This window comes from Etheostoma spectabile, chromosome 17 (assembly GCF_008692095.1).
Source record: "Etheostoma spectabile isolate EspeVRDwgs_2016 chromosome 17, UIUC_Espe_1.0, whole genome shotgun sequence".
NCBI classification, from domain to species: domain Eukaryota; kingdom Metazoa; phylum Chordata; class Actinopteri; order Perciformes; family Percidae; genus Etheostoma; species Etheostoma spectabile.
In genome coordinates this window covers 122,428-144,202 of record NC_045749.1, presented here as the reverse complement: position 1 = coordinate 144,202, position 21,775 = coordinate 122,428, and the positions used below count along the sequence as shown (strand labels likewise).

Sequence of the window (21,775 nt, the reverse complement as noted above, 5' to 3'; positions counted from 1 at the left end):
GTTAGTGGTGTTTATACATGGTAGTAAAAAGAAGAAAAACTATTTGTTTTTTTTTTAAGTGCTAAAAGTCAGAAAAGGTGTTGATTTTCAGTTTTCAACCGGCGAGTGCATGGTTGAATGGAGGACAACACAAGGGTTAAAGTGAAATACATGTGGCATTCTTAAAGTTTGGTGAAAAGTCAGACGGAGGAGGTCAAGAGGACACAGAGGACCACGCCTCCCTTCCCATCTGCCACCAACAGCCTGCACTGGGTCCTTATGAAGGAAATCCTTTATCTCATCCAGACCACATCCAGACGTTTTGGTGCTTCCACTCATCTAGACCTTAAAGCAGTAGTTTGACATGAAATTACGCTATGTATGCTAAGCTAAGATAGACAGCAATTCAGCCCTGTCTCCTCGAAATTACATTTCCGTACAACTAAACTGCCTTTTCCATCTCAATCTCTCAAATAAAGATTTGTTTTTGGTGCATCACATATACATTAATAATCCCACTCTGCGTAGGGAGGACGTCTCCTTGGTGACAGTGGTCACCAAGGAGACCACTGTCCGTGTCCGGTGTGAAACCAGAAGTTGACGTTACATAAAGCACTTAGCTTACTTAACAAAAGTTCTTTGGTTTCAACGTTAACCATGTATTTGAAGCTATAGTGCTATTATGTTTTTTTAATCCTCCGTGTCCTCCTTGGCTACTAGCAACTGCATGGAGGAGGGGTGAAGGTGGTGAGCGATCCCAATAGGCTTGTGTCATGTGGATGAGCTCACAGTGTTGTTGTCATTACCTCATGAGGGGAGACAGAACTACGCACTATAGCTTTAAAACTGTGACTTTTTCACAACCTGCATCCGTCGCTGGCATGAGGACATCCAGGAAAAATGAAATGTAAGTGTAACTAATGCAGTTTAGTTGTATGGGAACATATTTTTTAGATTGCCAATTCAGTATTATTACATTATGTAGTTGTACCTTTTCTACAAACATCATGATCCAGCTTTCTGATGCACGTGTTGACCTTATTTCACCAAGAGGCTGGTCAACAGATGCTTATGGAGTGCAGGCATAAGGCAGCAATATGCTGTAGAAAATGATTAGAAGCCTAACTTGTATCAACTGGTCAAATAAGTAAACGTGTCTGAATGGAGCAGGACTGCGCACAGAGGGCCTGTCGACTTTAATCTGGAGCTTATTGGCTTTGAAACACGAGGGCATTCTTGCCTTAGGATCTTGAGTTTCAGTTCACAAAGGGTTCAGATAAAATATAGCTGGAGACGGAGCTAACCAAAGCTTGAAAGTAATCTGTAAAATCTGGAGTTTGTGAAGACGGTGTGTCATGAGTGCCACCTCATATTACCCTCAAGCTGAGTGCTCTGCCAGGACCAACTGGCTTGCAAGTGTACGTGAACGTCAAGGGAATGGCAGCAGTTCTACCTTTTTCATGGATTTAGATCTTGTGTTGTTCAGCCATTAGATGTGCATCATATTATGTTTCCGTTTCAGCCTAAATGTTAAAGTAATTAGAAATAAATGAGAGATGTAATGTACAACTACAAACCATTAATGTGCACACATGCAAATTGATATTGTATATTTATTAACCTGGCAGTTATTGACAGTCAGACCAATCACATCATGTTGTTCTTAATCATTGTTATTCTACCTCCGTTTTCCATTGTAGACACTTAACTACGTGTGCAGACGTTCAACTTGAAACTCCATTCAAATCTTCAAATGTTCAGCCCTTTTAGGACATTATTACATTATAGCTGTTACTTTTCATCGCAATATCTTTCATATTCTTCATAATATTTTTTCTTTACTTTTCTTATAATGGACGTCAGAGGGAGGAATGTTCAGAAACTACTGCTTTTTAAACTCCTTCTTTCAGCTATAGAGCTCCATTCAAACTTTAAATGGGTCACTGCACTTTATCACTTCACTTCAGCTGTGTCATATCTCTCTGCTACTTTCTGAGAAATCACAGCTTCGGTTTTGTTGCTTCTTTTAGAGACTTTCTAATGAATTTGGCCAGCTAACATTCTGAAAAAATAATATAAAATGGATTAAATTTGTTTGAAATCCTGGTGTGAACAGTTTTAATATTGCATGTGTATGATAATAACATGTATGATAATCCTTATTCTGTTATTTTGCATATTAATGATGGAAATATGCATAGAAAAGAAACAGTGGACTATAATTTACAATAATAAACAATTGAATCAAACACAATATAATCACATTATACCAAAACATAATGGTAACTATTTAAAAGTAGTCTCTGGGCCAATTGCTCTATTAGCACTGGCTTGTAAATTATTGATTTTTTTTGTTGATTTTCCCTGTATAAATGTCGCTTTTGAATAAAGTATTTTTTTCTACCAGAGCCTTTGGGGAACTTACATCTAAATTAATTGCATGTGTTTATTTTGCCCACGCACCCAGATTCACATTGATTTCGGTCTGCAGGCGATCAATTACCCACATTCTTGAACACAGAGCAACAAGCATGGGGTTGGTTGTGTTTTAGGAGCATGCACAGTGTCACAGCGGGGTGTCACTGCTGAATTTCTTTCACTCTTTGTTACATTTCCTGTCGCAGGTCTTCACCACAATTAAATCCGGATTTAACTTTTTCTTATCTAACTTTTACAGGGATTTTGATTTATTTTGTTGTGTTGAAGCACATCTGCATGTAGATCAACGCCCCATGTGATCGGGTATAGGTCATGAGAAAGGCAGCAGAACTATCCAGCAGTGGCCTGCTGTAGAAAATAAGCTCCTCTGATTAGCACCGCAGGGGCCTTTGTTGGAAGTATTTGATTAAGCAGTGAAGTGAAGAGCAGCTCTGGGTGAGCCAATCTTTCTCTATCAATCAGGTTTTATCACCCCATCATGAATTCCACAGGTGCTCTGCAGAGTCGGTCTGTCATTGCCACATGATTGAAACTGCTCTGTCTCTATCATGAACAAGACGATCCTATCAAGTTTCCTGATAAGCTTAGATGTGTGTGTGTGTGTGTGTGTGTGTGTGTGTGTGTGTGTGTGTGTGTGTGTGTGTGTGTGTGTGTGTGTGTGTGAAGCTATTATTGATAGTGGCATCTCTGCACAAATCATAAAACCATCTCCTGCTTCCCTCTGGATGGTCTGTCAGTGCAAAACAACCTCAGTGCCAGAGGCATAACGTACATGCTAGTCCCTATCTCAGAGATTAAAACATCCATTACAGGACGCTAACACACAAATACATGTGCTCATGTGCTCCCTTTGCTCCATAAATGTCCGGACTCTGCATGACGTCACTGTCGAAGCAATGAATACTTTTTTTCCCTCCGTTGTATCTGCGTGTGTTTATGGAGCAGTAGATCAGAGTTTCTTTGCCTGCAGCTTTGCGAGAAAACAAAACATTTATATTGGTGACCTCAGTATTTCTGTATGACACATGCACACAGTTTACTTGAACACTTTTTCTAAAGGCTCAATCTATTTTCAGACTAAAACATAAGAGACACTGAAGCACAGAATGTCGGCGTTTACAGATTGAAGGCCCTTTTCCTCTCGGAGCTGGTAGGCAAAGCTCTTCATTAGTCTATAATGGAAATATGTTCAACACGACATAATCAAAGCTGGTAACTTGGTAAACTTGGTGATTCCTTCAGTTAGGACTAGCAGGGCTGGTTATAATGCCATCCCTTTCTTCTTGAACATGAATGAATTTGATGAGATCCTTCTCTGTTTGAATACTTGTTGACCCTAGGTTGCTAGCATAAAGTCCCACTTAAAAATTCACATTTTCAGTTTTATCACAGCCTGAGAAATGAAGAACTGTTAGCTGGAAGCGTCTTTGTGAATTAGCAACAGCATGGTGTCAAAACATGAAGCATTGGGCTCACAAAATGAATCCTGGGTAAAACGTTCATTTTTACCACTAAAATACGGGCTTGAATCAACACGGGGAGATCCATCCATCTTTTTCATACCCTTCAAGACATTGTTTGGAGCAGCAGAATAGGTATGTTTAATAATCTGGTTCAAGCAGGGGAAGACCTCAATGCCTAAATCTTAAAACTGCTAAACAATGGGGATGTTAGCGGAGATGTACATACATACATACATACATACATAGAGTACATACATAGATACATACATACATACATAAATAAAACTATTTAATATTAAGAAGGAAAACAGAGGCTGTATGGTTAGTGCAGGACAGACAAAAATGTAGAGGGATGTACACAAAGGACCAAAAGGAAACGAGATATATGGAATGTGCAGGACGTAAAATTAAGCTTCAATCTCAGTGGGGGTCCGGGGCCTTGTTGGGGACTCTTACTGCTGACATTGGGCCAAGCCTAAATTGATGAACAAACCGCTACACTTACATGTCATTGTATTTTACCCCTGAAATATCAAAGACGCCGCAGGGTTGCAGAGGACAAGTCAAAGTCGCCTTGGCCAGTCCAACACGGACTGATTCCACCTCAGTACAGAACGAGCACTGTTTGAACACATATGGCCAGCTCTTATTTCTTATGAGGTAAAATCAGTCCCATTTTGTGTGGGCAACAGTGCAACTCAGTCACCCTCTTTGAGTTCCTCATGGACCTGCCTTCTAATCATCTACTCTGCCTCAGTGGATGTGGTAATGTATATACAGTGTGGATAAAAGATAAGAAAGATACCATGTATGCCATGGTTTTATAAATAACAAACCCTTCAAACATTTGAGTGGTCACCTAGTCAAGGCAGAAACTATGACACTAATGAGGCTGGTGTCCTGCAGAGGGAAAAGAGATTGCATCAGTGACAACCTTGTTAGTCAGACATCAAACTCAGAACTTTGACAAAAGACATAAAAAAACCACTTTGTGCACAAAAATAGGTCCATCGTACCTTTTGTTACAAAAGTCGAGACGTTACTGTCTAGACCATGCTGAGATAATGCTGACAGAAAACTGTCACTGCCGTATAGGTGCATGCCACAGCTTTTCACAGGTTTGTGTAGTAGATAAGAAAGCAAACCAACATCGCTGTCGTTACATCTGTTAGGCTTTTGGAGATTAAAACCTAAAGCACTTTTCTTGTGTTGTCCGGTGTTCCTTTGAGTTCACAGCAGATCTTTACTGCTGTGCATCTGAGGGAGTCTGCCTTCTCAACCGACTGATTGTGCAGAAGACAGAACAAGACCTGTTTTGTTTCATTGCAAATTTCTCTCATCAATAATGGGGACCAATATGAAGAGTTAAAAGGGCGGACATAGTAGCATGGTAGTGCTGATTTAGATATCCTGTCTTGAAAAATGGAAAGCGAGAGGGACAAAGGATGGATCATTGTAGATGAGAACGGAATTCAAGGGGGATGGAAAGCAATAAAGAGGAAGATATATAGCAGTATTATAGAAAGAATGGATTTCTGAACTCAGTGAAGGACATGTGATAAATTTGGTCAGAAATCACCATAGTGACTTATTCACTCTGCTCAAAAAAGACCAGACTAACCATGACATCTGTTAAGAGTATAGAAGAATGTGAACTTACTGTATATTGCTTTAATATTAAAAGCCAAATGATGGTTTTGTTGCAGGATCGAGGTACTTGTGTGTATTGTAAAAAGGTTATCTTTCCTTGAGCAGATTGGCTTTTCATGTGATATGTAATTCTCTACGTCTATACATGATTAAATTCTCCATTTTATTCAGATTTGTCTTTTTTTAACTGTACAAAGTACTGAGAACTTAATTGCATGGATCAGTGTTCCTACTGTGATTAACCCAGGCTTTGAAAGGGCTTATTAATGATTCATTTCAGGGCATTTCTGCCTTTTTTGACAAAGAGAAGTAGAGATAGAGTAGTAGAGAGATCTGACCGAGAGATGGGTTGATATGCAGATGATGTGTGTGTATACATTGTAATAAAGGCTGTCAATTTTTAAATTTGTAAAATAATTTAAGGTTCTGAAATAGATTATATCCTCAGTCCTTGGGCACAGTGTTGATAGTAAGAATTTTAGTTATTTAAGCATTGTTGTTCTGCACTTGCAACTGTATAAATTGTACTCAAGATGTTTTTGCTTTTTTGGCTTATGTTGTGTTTTTTTTTTGAATTGATGGTCAATAAATCTAATTTTTAGGAAATTATACCTAATGTTTGAGTTGGAAAAGCAGAAATTAGGAATTATTGAGACTAAAATTAAAGGAATGGATGTTGATGGATAATCACAGACTGGAATATGTCAACTTTTACTTGATACTATTTCAAAACCACTTGAAATGCTATAAAATTGTACAAGACACCCCAAAATTAATGAAAGTAGAGATTTTTACCTGCCAAAGAGCATTGTGTGGAATCGATCATGTTATTTTGGGGAGTTAAAAAGTTAAATTTGACCCGAAGACAACATGAGGGTTAAGAAATCTTGACTTATTTTGCTTAGGAAGGAAGAGAGGTTTCATTCTGAGGGGGAACACTTTGTATCATGTGATGGAAAAAGCCCGTCCTTAACATCATTGGTATTAATTTCTCTGAAAGTTTCCTCGCTACACGCTAACTGCAACAAAACTTTATTTATTTGTCTTCGCAGTACTGCAAACGCTCCTCCCAGTCTCGCCAGGGAAACATTTGTGCGTCCAGCTTTGCACACTGCAACATCTCCACTACGCCGTCCGCCGGCTCCAGAGGCACAGCAAAGCATCACAGGTATGACATTTAACTGCACACACAGTGACACGCAGGTGTAATGTTACACCCGAGAAGAAGCTTCCACCTCTGCAGGAAATAGTCATAATGCAAATTAGGTGTCTTCGGTGTCCTTTCCTGTAATCAGCAGGGACGCAGTGAGGAGAGAAATTGAATTATCCACATAACAGTACATCCAAAGCTAATTGCTGATTCATGGAAGAATGATAGTAATTATAATTAAAGATATAAACATGTTAATGAGCGTATCTACAACAGTCGTGAACACAGAGGAGATGGGACGGAGATAAAATGGGAAGCAGGGTTTTTCATTGGCGAGGCAGCACAGCCTTGTCAATCCCTGGAAGCTTTTTCTCCCACTGCTCGGGTGTGTGTTAGAGCATTGGCATGTTCATCAGCAGCAACACACACACACACACACACACACACACACACACACTACAACACACAATTGTGCGTGTGTGCCAACCTCCGACAAAGTTAGAATTCACATATTTGCCAAGGTGGAATTTTCTGTTATAACACACATGAACAAACCCATTCTCAGTGCTGAGCCCAACAGAAATTTGTACGTCATTGGTATTCTGTTTTTTTATAGCCTTAACCCTTTGGCACGAGTGTTGTGTTTTAGGAACGAGTGAAAAGAAAGATTTTGGATCCGACATGAACCAAAGCCTTTTTTAAATGTTCATTGACGCAGGGAGAAATGGTTACAATGCACATAAAACGCTTCTTTTGACTTCACTCTCTAGTGCTGTTGAGTCACAGACATTCACACCTGAGAGCCTCTCGGTACACCCATGGGTTTCTACCTCTAACGGCTCAGCAACGCCACTGAAGGAGCCCGGGGTTGATCAGCTTTATTTCCAAGGCCATCCAGGCAGAATAGTTGAAAAGAGATTTTCCCACACAAACTAATAATAATACGATCAACAACCATCAAACTCTCAAGTCCACACTCTTAACCTTTTGGCTGAGACTTTTCAGGTTGCACTTTACTTGACGTTTTCTACATAAGAGTGGCATGACACTGTCATAAACACATGACACTATCATAAACACATGACACTATCATAAACACATGACACTGTCATGACACGTGACACTGTCAAACACATGACACTGTCATGACACATGACACTGTCATAAACACATGACACTGTCATAAACACATGACACTGTCATGACACATGACACTGTCATGACACGTGACAACTGTCACTAAACACAATGGTCATGACACATGACACTGTCATAAACACATGACACTGTCATGACACATGAACCACTGTCAAGACACATGACACTGTCAGAACACATGTACATGACACATGACACTGTCATAAAACATGGACACGGTCATGACACATGACACGTTCATGACACACTGACACGTCAGACACATGACACTGTTCAGACACAGACCGCTGTCATAAACACATGACACTTTTCATGACACATGCACTGTCATGACACATGACACTGTCAGACACATGACACGTCAGACACTGACACGTATACAAGACACTGTCATAAACACAGACACTGTCATGACACATGACACTGTCATAGACACATGACACTGTCATAAACACATGACACTGTCATGACACATGACACTGTCATAAACACATGACACTGTCATAAACACATGACACTGTCATGACACGTGACACTGTCAAACACATGACACTGTCATGACACATGACACTGTCATAAACACATGACACTGTCATAAACACATGACACTGTCATGACACATGACACTGTCATAAACACATGACACTGTCATGACACATGACACTGTCATGACACGTGACACTGTCATAAACACATGTCATGACACATGACACTGTCATAAACACATGACACTGTCATGACACATGACACTGTCATGACACATGACACTGTCAGACACATGACACTGTCAGACACATGACACTGTCATAAACACATGACACTTTCATGACACATGACACTGTCATGACACATGACACTGTCAGACACATGACACTGTCAGACACATGACACTGTCATAAACACATGACACTGTCATGAAACCAGACACTGTCATGACACATGACACGTGCATACACATGACACTGTCAACACACACATGACACGTCATGACACATGACACTGTCATAAACCACATCGAACACTGTACATGGACACATGGACACTGTCAAAACACATGACACTGTCATAACACACACATGCACTGACATGACACATAACACTGTCCTAAACACATGACACTGTCAAAAACACATGGACACTGTCAACACATGACACTGTCATAGGACACCATGACACTGTCATAAACACCATGACCAGTTCATAAAAACATGACACTGTCATGACACATGTTCATTTTCACTGTCATAAACACATGACACTGTCAGACACATGACACTGTCATAAACACATGACACTGTCATAGACACATGGCACTGTCATAAACACATGACACTGTCATGACACATGACACTGTCATAAACACGTGACACTGTCATAAACACATGACACTGTCATGACACATGACATTGTCATAAACATGTGACACTGTCATAAACACATGAACCCTAACCCCAACCATAACTTATCATGACAAAACCGAATGACACATACTAATGAAAGCCTTATGTCATAAACGTTTGTTTGTAATGTTTTATGACACATTCATGACGGTGTCATGTCACTTATATGTAGATACCTTCAAGTAAGGCACAACCAACTTTTCTTTTTCCATGTCTTGCTGAGTCGATCACGAGATCCATTGGCTGGCAGTCTGTTCCTCTTAGCACAAATGACATTCTGGGCGTGCAATCAGGGTTTATTTGTTTGCTATCTCATCAGCTTAGGCAGAGACTTGGGCATTATTGTCAGGATAGCAGAGTGTTGGGGTACCACAATCAGAAAAAGCCAAAAAGAAACTGGCCATGGCTGATTCTGTGTTTTGGAAATATCTTGTTTGAATGCCTTTCATACAAAACTCTGCCAACACTATTAAGTGCCAGACTGTAAGTAGGGCTTCCAGTTGTTATGGCTAAGAAACCCATTTTTAGAGGCAAATCTCTCCTTCAAACAGCAGTTAAATATGAATGAGGGCCTGGAGAGGACAGAATGTTCTTATGTATTTTCTGGCTAAATAAAAACTCTTTGCAGAGATTGTATGAGCAAAGAGGACACTACAGGCATTCAGGAACTATACTTCAGAAACAATTGTTCTCTTTTAATTCTCCCTTTCAATCCCTGTACAGTATGTTTCCTGTTCAACATCTACTCCACAAACAGTAGATTTGAAACAGAACATAATAACTGCAAGGAAAAAAAATAGTATCTTAAGCAAAGCTGGAAAAATGCCAAAACCGACCCAAACCGTGTGTGCACGACTTGATTCTTGACAAAATGAGAGAGCAATCCAAAAATGGCTAAACATAATGAAGCAATGTGACCCAGCCCAGGCTCATGGCAGGTCGTGAGATGGTCACGTTATTCAATCTATTGTTTATCAAATACTATGTTGAACAATAACTCCTGAACCTTTTATTTCATTTCATTTTTTTTACTTTTCTTAGAAGTGCTTCCTTGTCTCACAGCCCGGATCAGAGTACCCGGGCAGCCCATTGGTCAGCTCCACGCAGGACCCCGCCCATACCCAGGGGAAGGCTAAATCCGATTGGAGGATCCAAGTATTCAGGCCCCGCCTACAAACACCTTCAGGAAGTGGACTCATCTGAGAGGGAGGCTGAAGCACAAAGAGGGTGAGGAGTTGGTATTGAAGGCCTACATTACAATTAATTATTGACAACACGACATTTCAGTCACATTTGGACTTTGTGTGTATACAATACATTCATTTATATACATTTCTGTGTATGTATTGCAGACCATTGTGTTTGAAGGCTCTTATTATGCGAACAGATTGTTTTCGGTGTAATTGCAGTGTAAAGATCTAGAGCATTTTATGGTTCTATCCTCACTTTCTTCTCTCTGTCTCTGCTTTACTTCTTTGCTGTATCCTCCACGAGCTGAGTCATTTCAATAAAAAAAAAACACTAAATGAAAAATGCAGGCCTGCCGTGGACAAAGCTTTGGATTTCATTTCAAGAGTGGATATTTCAAAGCCAATTCTTAGATTTTTTTTGTTTTTTTGTTTCCCCCCTTCCGTCCCCTTGTTTTCCAATCTGCTGAGCACAGATAAAAACAAGGTCACGTTACATTGTGGCCTGCAGTACGGTGGCATGAGTTCAAAGGGAATGCTTTGTCGGGTGCTTGTGTTTTTAAGGACACGACAGAGACTAACCCGACCAGATTTCTTCCCTCTCCCTTCCCCTCTCTGACATCTCGACAAGCCTGTGCTATATTCTGATTCTCAGCTTTTTTTAATGCGATGTCTTGACACCAATTGAATCCTATCATTTAATGTAACACAGTAGGGTTGAAATTCTCAGGCGAAACAGCATGTGCATGGCAGCCGGGGGAAATGCAAATGATCAGTGCGAATGATTAGCGAGAAATGTGTTCAGTGTGAAAGGCGATGCGCTTTCACCCATTCCTGGTGGGTCATGAGTCGGTGCTTTAGCCACCTGGACTGGCAAGCCTCACTTCAGGCATTCGGGTCCCAGCGGGCGCGGCTCAGGGTAAAGCTTTGCTTGACCCACATGCATACTAATGGAAAGAGGGAGAGCAGATACAGTAGACGTGGCTGGGCAACAAATGCATTCCCACATACATTGAACACAAACTAATAGCGTGCATAGAGTAAATTCAGAGGTGTTCACACATGGGGATAGAGTGGCCTTTTGGCTCCGATCACTAAAGTTTCCCTTTTGTTTTAATCTTTATTTAAGCAGGATATTTCACGCTTCCTTTTTTCCCAAATGTGACTATAGAGGCACACTTGAGCTGCTCAAGTGTGCATATCCTCAACACGAGTGCTCCTCTCATCTGCCCCTGTGCCACTCAAGTGCCCCTCTGATCAACCAAAGTCAATCTGTAAGTGAAGGTCGGGTCGGCGTAAGTGCTCTCTGATGGACCAAAGACTCCACGAGTGTCCCTGTGGCCATCGGTGAACCTGAGGGCTCTCTGGTCAGTCTGTGTGTAATGTGTGTAATAACAACAGACTGTAAATTATCATTTCCCCTTGCTGGGTTAATAAAGTATACATAAAGGTGTCCTTTGGGTGTTCCAAGTCTCTTGGGCCTGCCCAGATGGTTTAACCCAACCTGTTTCTGGTCAGTCTAAGTGCACTTTGGTTGGACCAAATATCTTCTGGTTGCCCCAAGCATCTTCCGAGTTGCCCGTATGTCTTCAGATCAAGTACAGTAGTGTATGCTAGGCCTGTAACAATTGTAAAAAAAATATTATTTTTTTTTGACATAATTGCAGTTTCTTTGTTTAACCGCAATTGATTGCTAACATTAATGGCTTGAGGCGTATGAATGGTAGTTGTTGATTTGGTTTAGATTTAACCAAATTGTAATTAAATAAGTCATTATTGGTCGGACTATATATTTGTATTGTTATTTCAATTGTTACTTGTTGTCACTTGTCACCCTAGACACATTCTTAGCAACATAAATGACAAGGGGGGTGGGGGGGGGGGCTGTGAGACAGTTATGAAAATTAATTGTACAGCAAAATTTGGGATTGTTACGGCTCAAGTGTATCCCCTATCCAGTGGTTCTCAAAGTGGGGTCCCGAGGGGTTCTTAAAGGGGTTCCAGGGGGTCCCAAACATAAAGGGGAATCATTTATTTATAGTATTATTTCATCCATGAGTAACACAATGCCAGATTGTATGACTATTTTGCTCATGGGTTTCATTCACTTTCTGGAATAAAACATCTAAAAGCCAAAAATCCTCTCAAGTACGGGATCCTGGGACAAAGTCTTATCAGATGGGGGTCCATGGTCTAATTTGCATCATTTTAGGGGTCCTTGATGTGAAAATGTATGAGAACCACTGCCCTAATCAACCAAAGTGCCCAGTGGTTATCTGAAGGGACATACGTTGGCCCAAACAGTCCCCTTGTCCAATATGTCACTTGAGTGTCCCCTGGTTTGCCTAAATGTCTTCTGATCCCCTGTCCTTTAGTTCCCAGAATGCTGCACTGCTAAGACCCCTTTTTTATTTGTGTGCATGCCACTGCACAGAAGGAAATCCCCCCTTTCACAAAAACACACTCAAACACATATGCTGTATGAAAATCAGATGTAATTTAGGTCGTGCCGATAAAAAGGTCGCGCTGAAAGGCAAGAGGTCATGCCCCCTCGCTTACACACACACACACACACACACAAACACACACAAAAGTCCCTCGATCACCTACTCACTCACTCCCTTATGTGCGATGTCACATAACAGCAGATGGACGGCCAATTGACAGACTCCCTTTGCCATAGTACGCTAGTCAGGGTTGCCATGGAGATATTTGACTCTGGCTGCATAGAGACTGAGGGAGGGATGCAGAGACGGAGACATGAATACAGAGACAACCAGTTTGAATCCATTCTGGCACTGAGGGAAAGGGTTCAGAAATATAGTGAGAGAAGAAAGAAACAGTGGCAGTAAAAGGATGTGATGGAGAAGTCTGCAGATAGCACATGACAGTTGGAAAAGGCTTTAAAGAAAGGAGAAGCCTTGTGTTATCTCCCCAAAATGGCTGACAGGGAGACAGAATGTCCTGTGTTGTTACTACTATTTTAAGATAAAGCTGTCTCCAAAATGGCTGACGGAGAGACCGCATGCATTTTTCTATTTTCCATCCACTGTTTGCTGAATATCTTTTCTAAAGCTGGTTTCTCCCTCCCTGTCTGAGTTTGTCTTGCAGTCTGTATTACATACACATATATATTACATGCCCAGCCCTCCGCTAGACTGCTTCTGTGTGTGTCTGCAGCCCGGTCTCATGGCAGACCGTGAAACGGTCACGTTATTTAGTCTGTCGATTCGTGTACAGGGACACCATTTTCTCGTTTTGGTCGTGGTGGTGAGCAGGAATTTTAAAGTAATGTTTTTCAATGGGAAGCACCTTTCGTTGTAACAGCACGATTACGATACCGAGTAGCATGAAAAGCCGAAAATCTGAATCAGAATCAGCTTTATTCGCCAGATATGAGGTCACATACGAGGAATTTTTCTTTGGAGCATCGTTGCTCACACTGTGCTTACACATACAAATCAACAAAAACATACACACTAATATATACAAAATATATACATACTCTAATCAGAACAATATAGAAGCGTGAGGGAACGAAGAGTTCAATAAAATTATTTAAATGTGGAGCATAGTGCAAAGGATACTGGGATAAATAGTATTATGTTATTATATTACAATATGAACAGTATGAACATTAGGAACAGTTCTAAAATAGGAAATGAGAATGATGAATAAATAAGTGAGATGTGAGAAAGGGAATGATGAGTAAATAGTAAATAATAAATAACAAGTGAGAAATGAGAATGATGAATAAATAAAAAAATAAGTGAGATTTGAGAATGAGAAGGATGAATAATACTAAATAAGTGGAATAACCAGTAAACAGGTGCTGTAGAGACCGTGGTACTGGGTTATTGACCAGAACTGAACCTGACACTGTGGGTCAGAAATCAGCTGTTCATCAGAGAGATGGCTTGTGGGTAGAAGCTGATCCTGAATCTGTTGGTTTTGGCGAACAGTGCTCAGTAGCGCAATATCTGCATAAGGAGGTTGGTCGGGGGGGTGGATAGGTCAAACAACACAGGACTTTCACCCCGGAGACCGGGGATCGCGTCCCGCGTGTGGCGGACGGTCCCTCCACCGGCGTGTGGCGTTTCATTTCCCCGTTGTTGCGTCCCCCCAGAGACCGCGGATCGTGTCCCTGCAGCCGTGGTTCATTTCATGGTGACCGCCACGAAATAAACGAGAAAGTCGTGTTACTGTTGAAGAATCAATGAATCAAAACAACACGACCATGTCAGGGACTGCCTCGAGACCGGGTCTGTGTGCGTGTGTGTGTGTGCGTGTGTGTGCGTGTGTGTGTGTGTGTGTGTGTGTGTGTGTGTGGGCGTACACATCATATATATGTGTGTATATATATATATATATATATATATAAATGCTCATGTGTTGCTTCTCTGAAACATTTTTCAATGTTAAAAGTTGCTATATCACTATACATCAATACATCAATACATCAATATTTTACTTTGACTTTAGCAGCAAACAGATGAGATACTGTATATTAATAAAATATCCGTTGGGGGATTGGATTAATAAAACTGACTGTTAACACTTGAACATGTAATGAGCTCCTAGAAAAGATAACATCCCAGCAGTCACTTATCTCACCTCACTGGCACACAGTCTTCTTTTAATACCCCTCTGGCTGTTCCCTCGTAGCTCCAGGGTCTATATTTGAACTCTGCTTCATAGATTTTTGCAATCTGATTGTGTTGCAGCACATCAAAAGAGAGATTTGTCTGTGAATGTTATCTTGGGAATTAGCACCCTCGCATCCCCCTCTCTTATCGCTCGCGGGATCCTCTCTGTGGGCCCGCTAAATCTCCACTGTGGGGTTTTTTTTGGTGAGGTTTACATGTCTCGTAAAAATACTGCGGCGATGAAAGGACGATGTGATTTCCTTTGGGTCTGAAAAGGCATCTTCTCCTCCTACCCCTACTTTGCGCACCTTGATGGAGAGCGTAGTGTGGGCGATAAGGTGTTACAAGGGAGAGGGACTCCGAGCTGGATTTTGACATGGCAAAAAAAAAAGCTAGCCTTTGCAGGGGATTATGAATTATTACACAAAGATAATGAGGCTCCGCTCCAGAAGGCCGGTGGACTCTGAGAGCAATGAGGGGCATGGTCAGTCTTAGAAAGAGGAAGAAAGAGATTAAGTCTGGGCTCAGTGAAGTTAGGTCAAGACCCAAATACACAACAGAGACCCGTTGTACTGTTGCTTAACCCAAAGGCAGAGAACACACCATAAAGTCACCACAAAATGATATTTAAGGCTACAGTCACAGTGTGCCGATTAATGAAAAAATAATAATAGTGATTAGTCAATATTGAAATCCTGATTAATTAACACAATCACTCAATGGCTTTTAGAAAGATGTTGCATTTATTAAAGCTAAAACAGTTAAACAAATCAACAGGGACAACACCTTAAACTTTTTGAATTTACACAAGACAAAATAGGAGTTTACCTTAACGTCATGTGCAAAATAATCGTGCTTCTTGATTACATTGTTTTTGTGTGAGCGAAACTCAAAATCGCGTTTAAAATTCGATAAATTGCACACACCTAGCCCTCCAAGACTTGGCAACAAGTATCTGGAACGAGGAACTGTAGATACAGTGAGCTGAACAGCCACTGAGACACAAAAAGAGACAAGAGTAGGACACGGGAATAGTGGTTAAAGAGGCATTTAGTGCATTTAAATGTGAAGTAACCAGGGTGACCATCTCAAAAACATGTCGTTTAACTGTAGACTTTTAGTATTTACAGTATTAAACCAGGAAACCGTACCAAACGGTGCACACTGTTTTGATTGTGATCGTGCCCATGGTTTTGAGTGGACCAGCGTTCTTCATTGAGCCAGATCTCAGATTGAGAAACCCAATTTCTAAGCCATGCACTGAACACATCAGCCCTGCAGCCGAGGAGTTTATATCGAAAAATTCTAACACCTTGTGATTTACATTCAGTGCCAAAGCAGGAAGTAGTGCGCCCCTTATGTAGTTAGGTGGACAGGAACGGGTGCACAGGTCCAAGTGGTGGATGAGTACGGAGTCCGGCTTCATGCAGGAGACCAGAGTTTGTAGTCCGACAAAGACATTACATTTGCCTTTTTCATTAACTACATTAATACATAAACACACTGTGTATATATATATATATATATATATAACCCATGTAGAAAAAAAGATAATTTTTGTGACAGACATTTCAAAATTCTTGTTTGGAAAAACCACATTACATTTTTTTTTCTCCTTTCTTTACAAGCCAGCAGACAAAGCCAGTCCTTTAGAAATGCGTCCTTTCAGTTCCTTATAGGTTATATATATATATATATATATATATATATATATATAATATATATATATATATATGGGGGGGGTGGACGGGTCAAACAACACAGGACTTTCATCAGGAGGTCGGGGTTCATGTCCAACTCTTGTCCCTGAAACGTACAAATCTGACTCCAACGGGTTTGACGTGAGTCCTGAAAGCGTCAAAAGGTGAGGCCAAGACCCAGAGCGTCTACATTTCACACTAAAGGAGACTTTTTATGTCATTAACACACGCCGAAGGCTACTGATCAAGCGATGGGAGTGAGAATGTGGTGAACACTAACGCTCAGCTATATTCCTACTGAGAGGGAAAACTGGGGGTTTCACTTCTGGTCTTGGTTACTGTACAGCTGCATGTAAACCCATGTAAACACTGATTTCTCCCCATGAACTGGTTTCTTGTGCCAGGAAAAATGTAAGTGGGATATCAATAAGGTTGAGCATATGGACAGCTAACCAACAGGCTGACACTAACAGGGACAGACAGACTAAACAGGCAGGATGCACAAATGGGGATAGGTTAATAACTTGATTTGAGAAGCAACCAAAAAACAACAACATGAAAACATACGGAAGACATCTGTGAGACACGTAGGGTAGCACAAGATAGAAGTCTAGGTAAGCAAATATAACATGCTAAAAGGCTCTGAGTGAGGAAATAAAGGAGAGAGTTGCATGCACATGTATGACTAAGATTTAAAAAAAAAAAAAAGAATGTAAAACATATAGAAAAGACCCGTGCAGTTAGCCTACACAGTCTCTGAGCAGGAGTGACTCAAATAGGATTTTCAAATAAAGCAAATAGTCTTGACCTAAAACTGAAACTACTAAAAAAAAGAACATCAGTAGAAATCTCTGCCCTGGATGTCTAATTGCTATACTTCAGCTGTCCTTGACCGAAGCCAAATGCCTTAATCTCATTTTCAAGATACTTAAAGTCATTAAATCAATAATATAAAAGTGAACTCTGTGTTACCTCTTTGCTTTTAAATAAGGGAGTTGAGGGTTTTTTTGAGGGATATTTTTTTGTGTGTGCACGGACTCAAGATGAAAGAAAGACGTCGGGCCCGTTTTCTTCCCTCTCCCTATCCTCGGTTAGCCGTAGAGATGGCAAAGGGCGGAGAGCCGTCCCGCTGTGTGTTCAGCAGGGGATTCAGCGTGGGAGTTTGGCAATCTCGTTGAAATCGCACTCAAAGACCCAGACGTCTCCCCGAGGTGATGGGAGGAAGTCTTTCTCCAGTTTAGTAACCTTTGCCTCTCTTCTCTTCTTTTTGTCTCTTGTCTCCCTTCCTTCCCCGTTTCCCCATCTTCTCCAGTTGCCAAATGCAGGTCGCGAGCCAACCAACCGGACAGGACGCCTTCCTGCATATGCAAACACCCGTTTCCATGGAGACAGCGTCGCCGTTGCCTTGGAGCGCGGGCCGCGTGGAGGTGGCGCGTTCCGTCCCGTGCGCCCCGTCCGAGCACAACAACCCGAACCCCGCCCCCCGCAGCCTGCGCAGACCCGGACGCCGTCACTGCCACTCCCCCACTCCGCCGTTCCGCTCCAGCTCCATCCCGATCATCCCCTCCGTCCAGTGTCACCACGACAACGAGGTGTCCTGTATGCAAACCAGTGTGGCGCCGGCCAACGCGGCGGCCATGTCGGCCACGTGCGGCGCCGGGCCCCGCAAGGAAGCCAGGAGAGAGAAGGCAGCGGGTTCTTCTTCTTCCTGCTCGTCCGCCATTGGTCAGCAGCGGGATGAGGTGGCGCTGCTGCTGGAGGAGGCGCAGGAGCACCTCAGGGCGCTGGCGTTGGCTCACAGGAAGCAGGGAGAAGGCGGGATCAGCGGCGGCGGCGGCGGATCGGCGGCTGCGCTGGTGGAGGCCAGAGAGACTGTTTGCTTCCTGAACCTTAACGGAGGAAGCGCTGGGGCGCTGAGCTGTACCGGGCCCACGCAGACCCAGCTACTCAGCCCCAGCCTATCACACAGAGACCTGGGCCAAACGAGCCAATGAAAGGACACGATTTAGGACATTGACTTTCGACAGTTCGACAGTGTTTGACAGACTACAACACACCATCCCGCGTCTGTGGGACAGGAATGGAAATGCCGAACTTAAAAAACTTAAAAATTTATGTCATGGAAATTCTGAAAATGTGCTGATGATATGCATACTGTATGGATACTAACATACAAAGACTTCTTGAGAGGCCGCCTTTACACCGACTGACAGTATGGAAAAAGAGAAGAAAAAAAATATTTACATGCATTTATTTACAAAACAAGAGAAACACTTCTACTTAGGCAAAAAGAAACCAAATAGTCTGTCAACTCCATGGTGTTTTTAATTGTAAAAAGAATATATGAATATATATATATATAAATATATATGGATATAAATATACGGAATTCAAAAAGTGACCAAGTACAAAGTTGAAGAACACAGGAATGATGTAACTATTTTTCTTTCTTTTTTTTTCTTCTCCCTTGTTGTGTATTAACTGTCACGTTTTGGTTCGGGCTCAATTCTGATGTAAAAACGTCGTTTACGTCGCGCCGCACACCCGCGAGACGTGAGTCGGATTGTGTGAACCTGCACAGAATCAAAAATGTGCAACAAAGATGGAGCCTCCGCACCTACCCCCCCAATCCCCCACCCGGCCAATTCCCCACCCCCCCGGGGCTTTTGAAAACCTGTGTACTCAACCACGAATTACAGTACAGCCCTCTGTGGTTACCGACAACACCACGAAAAACTAAAACTCCCCGCAGTGTTCGTGCGTGCGTGCGTGCGTGCGTGCGTGCGTGCGTGCGTGCGTGCGTGCGTGCGTGCGTGCGTGCGTGCACCGAGGAAAGAGAAGAAGAAAAAGACGGAAACAACGTCTTCTACAGTTGGTCAGATTCGGGAGGGCATCATTTTAAAGACAGCACAGATGCTGACTCCCCATTCGGCCAGTGTTTCAAACCAATCCAGATTATTTTTGTTTTTGTTACAAATTATATCTATACACACACACACACACACACACACACACACACACACATATGCGCACACATGCTCACTTGTGCATTATTTTTTAGTTGGCCAGATAAAAGGACAAAAGGACAAAGGAAGGACACAGGGCTAAAGGGGCACCACAGGAGCTAATCTGACTTATTTTTTTATTTTTCATTTTTGGTTATCAATGGACAATGCTGCTTTCTGGGGCTGATGGGAGGGAGTACCACAGGGTTTGGGTATTGAAACAAATAAATGTCTCTATGTTGTATCCTATGAATTGGACGCTTTTGAATCTCTGTATGAACTTACAGCTGAATGTCTCTGGTGACAAAAAGTAAAAAATGGTTGCAATTCTGGTAAAGATTTTTCAAAATAACAGTTGTTTTTGGTTGATTGAAGACATTTTGACTCCTCAAAAGGCCCCTGTCCAAACGTGCATGCTGGATAACATTGGTCAGCTTTGCATCGATACACTGGACAGGCTTGAGACCAATATTCACAAAGTTTCCCATCAAAGTACCTGGTAGTACCCTCTTTTCACCTAGAATTGAGTTTTAAATGAATTCTTGATACATACGTACATGTCAAAATATCCAAAACACAAATGTTTCCAATCCCGATAACTTTATATCTCTAGCTGTTATGAGTCCTGTGAGACAGGTTCAGATTTCATTAGTAAACAGCGTCTCTTACTTTTATTCCAGCATCATTTTTGTAAGAGCAGCTGTCTCCTGCAAATATGTTTGATAATGTCATTTTTAACTGAAAAATCACAGAAAGGACAACTTGTCACTAAGGAATTCAACCAATGGGAGGGGGGGAGAAAACAAGGACTTTATTTTCCAGGCAGAAAAATGCAACATGTCAATGGGGATGTTTTGGAATCCATTTAAGTCCTTGCAACTAAATTGGAAACTAAATGAACGGAAATTCCTTTGAAAAAAAAGCTGTTTGATTTGGAAAAACAAGCCGACTTCATTATAATAGTAAAGTAAAAAATGTGAGCAATGGGCACAAGTAGCATCAATCTTCTGTTTAACAGTGTTTCTGTCTCCATTGGAATCACTGAAAAAGTGTCCATGCAGGGTGGCTTTAAAGGTTAACTCTTGGACATCTCTTTAAAAGAACAAAAATCAGAGTGACTTTGACATTTTATGTTTTAAATGTAAACTAAATCTCACATTGAACACTAAGAGCTGTTGCCCTTCAAGCTTTGTGAATGTGGCCTCCTGTCAACAAACTGCTTCCAACCATCTTCTTTCTGGACTCAACACGGTCCTTTTCCCACGTGTGTGACCCACCATCCGGTTTCAGAAAGGTCGGATTCGTGCCACACTCTGGATAAGTTCACAGTACCTGAGAATGCACACTCTCTCAACCCGTTCTCATCAAATCCCTCACAGAGGCAGATCCTCGTTAACACCCCCCACTCAGCTGCCGTCGTCTTTATATAGACGCTTCAGTCGTTAAATCTTATTCAACACACATTAGCACGCACCAATCAGCCCAGCCTTCTTTCTTTCTTTCTTTTTTCTTAAAAAGTGAGTTTGCCATGCTGCCATTTAACCCCTTAAAGAAGCCTTTTTATACATCAAATTGTTGAACCTCAGCAGTTTGGGTTATTTGATACCGATGTCCATGGAAACCCTTGTGTCCTCACCAGAACAGACACTGGGGACTTGTGGAGCTTGATGTGCTTCTGTGCACGGACACACAGTGCAAAAAAAAATGTGAATTTGTTTGTCTGACCAACTGTGATCAGTGTATTTGCTTTTAACAGATAAAAGTCTGCAAGTATTGTCTGGATTTGTTTTCTTATCTGAGATGAGCCCTGAGTAGACTACATGATTTCCCAACATTGACATCATTTTGATAAAAGAGCAGGTATTTAGACATAAATCAAGGCCAGATGCCCAATCCGCATTTGCTTTTTTTAGTCCTGTAAGAGTTATTACTGCACCTTTGAGAGAACTGCACTTACTTTTGACATGCAGGTACTTTAGCACAATGTACACTTGAGTG

At 41.6% G+C, this 21,775-nt stretch overlaps 1 protein-coding gene across 2 annotated transcripts in view; it reads left to right on the top strand.

Annotated features, from left to right (window-relative positions):
• Positions 1 to 21,482, top strand: part of nrg3a (neuregulin 3a) — a 412,241-nt gene extending 390,759 nt beyond the window's left edge. For both annotated transcript variants that reach the window (XM_032540923.1, XM_032540921.1), the window contains 3 exons: positions 6,584 to 6,699; positions 10,281 to 10,466; positions 18,085 to 21,482. In XM_032540923.1, coding sequence (XP_032396814.1) covers positions 6,584 to 6,699; positions 10,281 to 10,466; positions 18,085 to 18,766 — 984 coding nt within the window. In that variant the 3' untranslated portion in view covers positions 18,767 to 21,482. The remainder of the gene's footprint in view (positions 1 to 6,583; positions 6,700 to 10,280; positions 10,467 to 18,084) is intronic.
• The last annotated feature ends 293 nt before the right edge of the window (positions 21,483 to 21,775 follow it).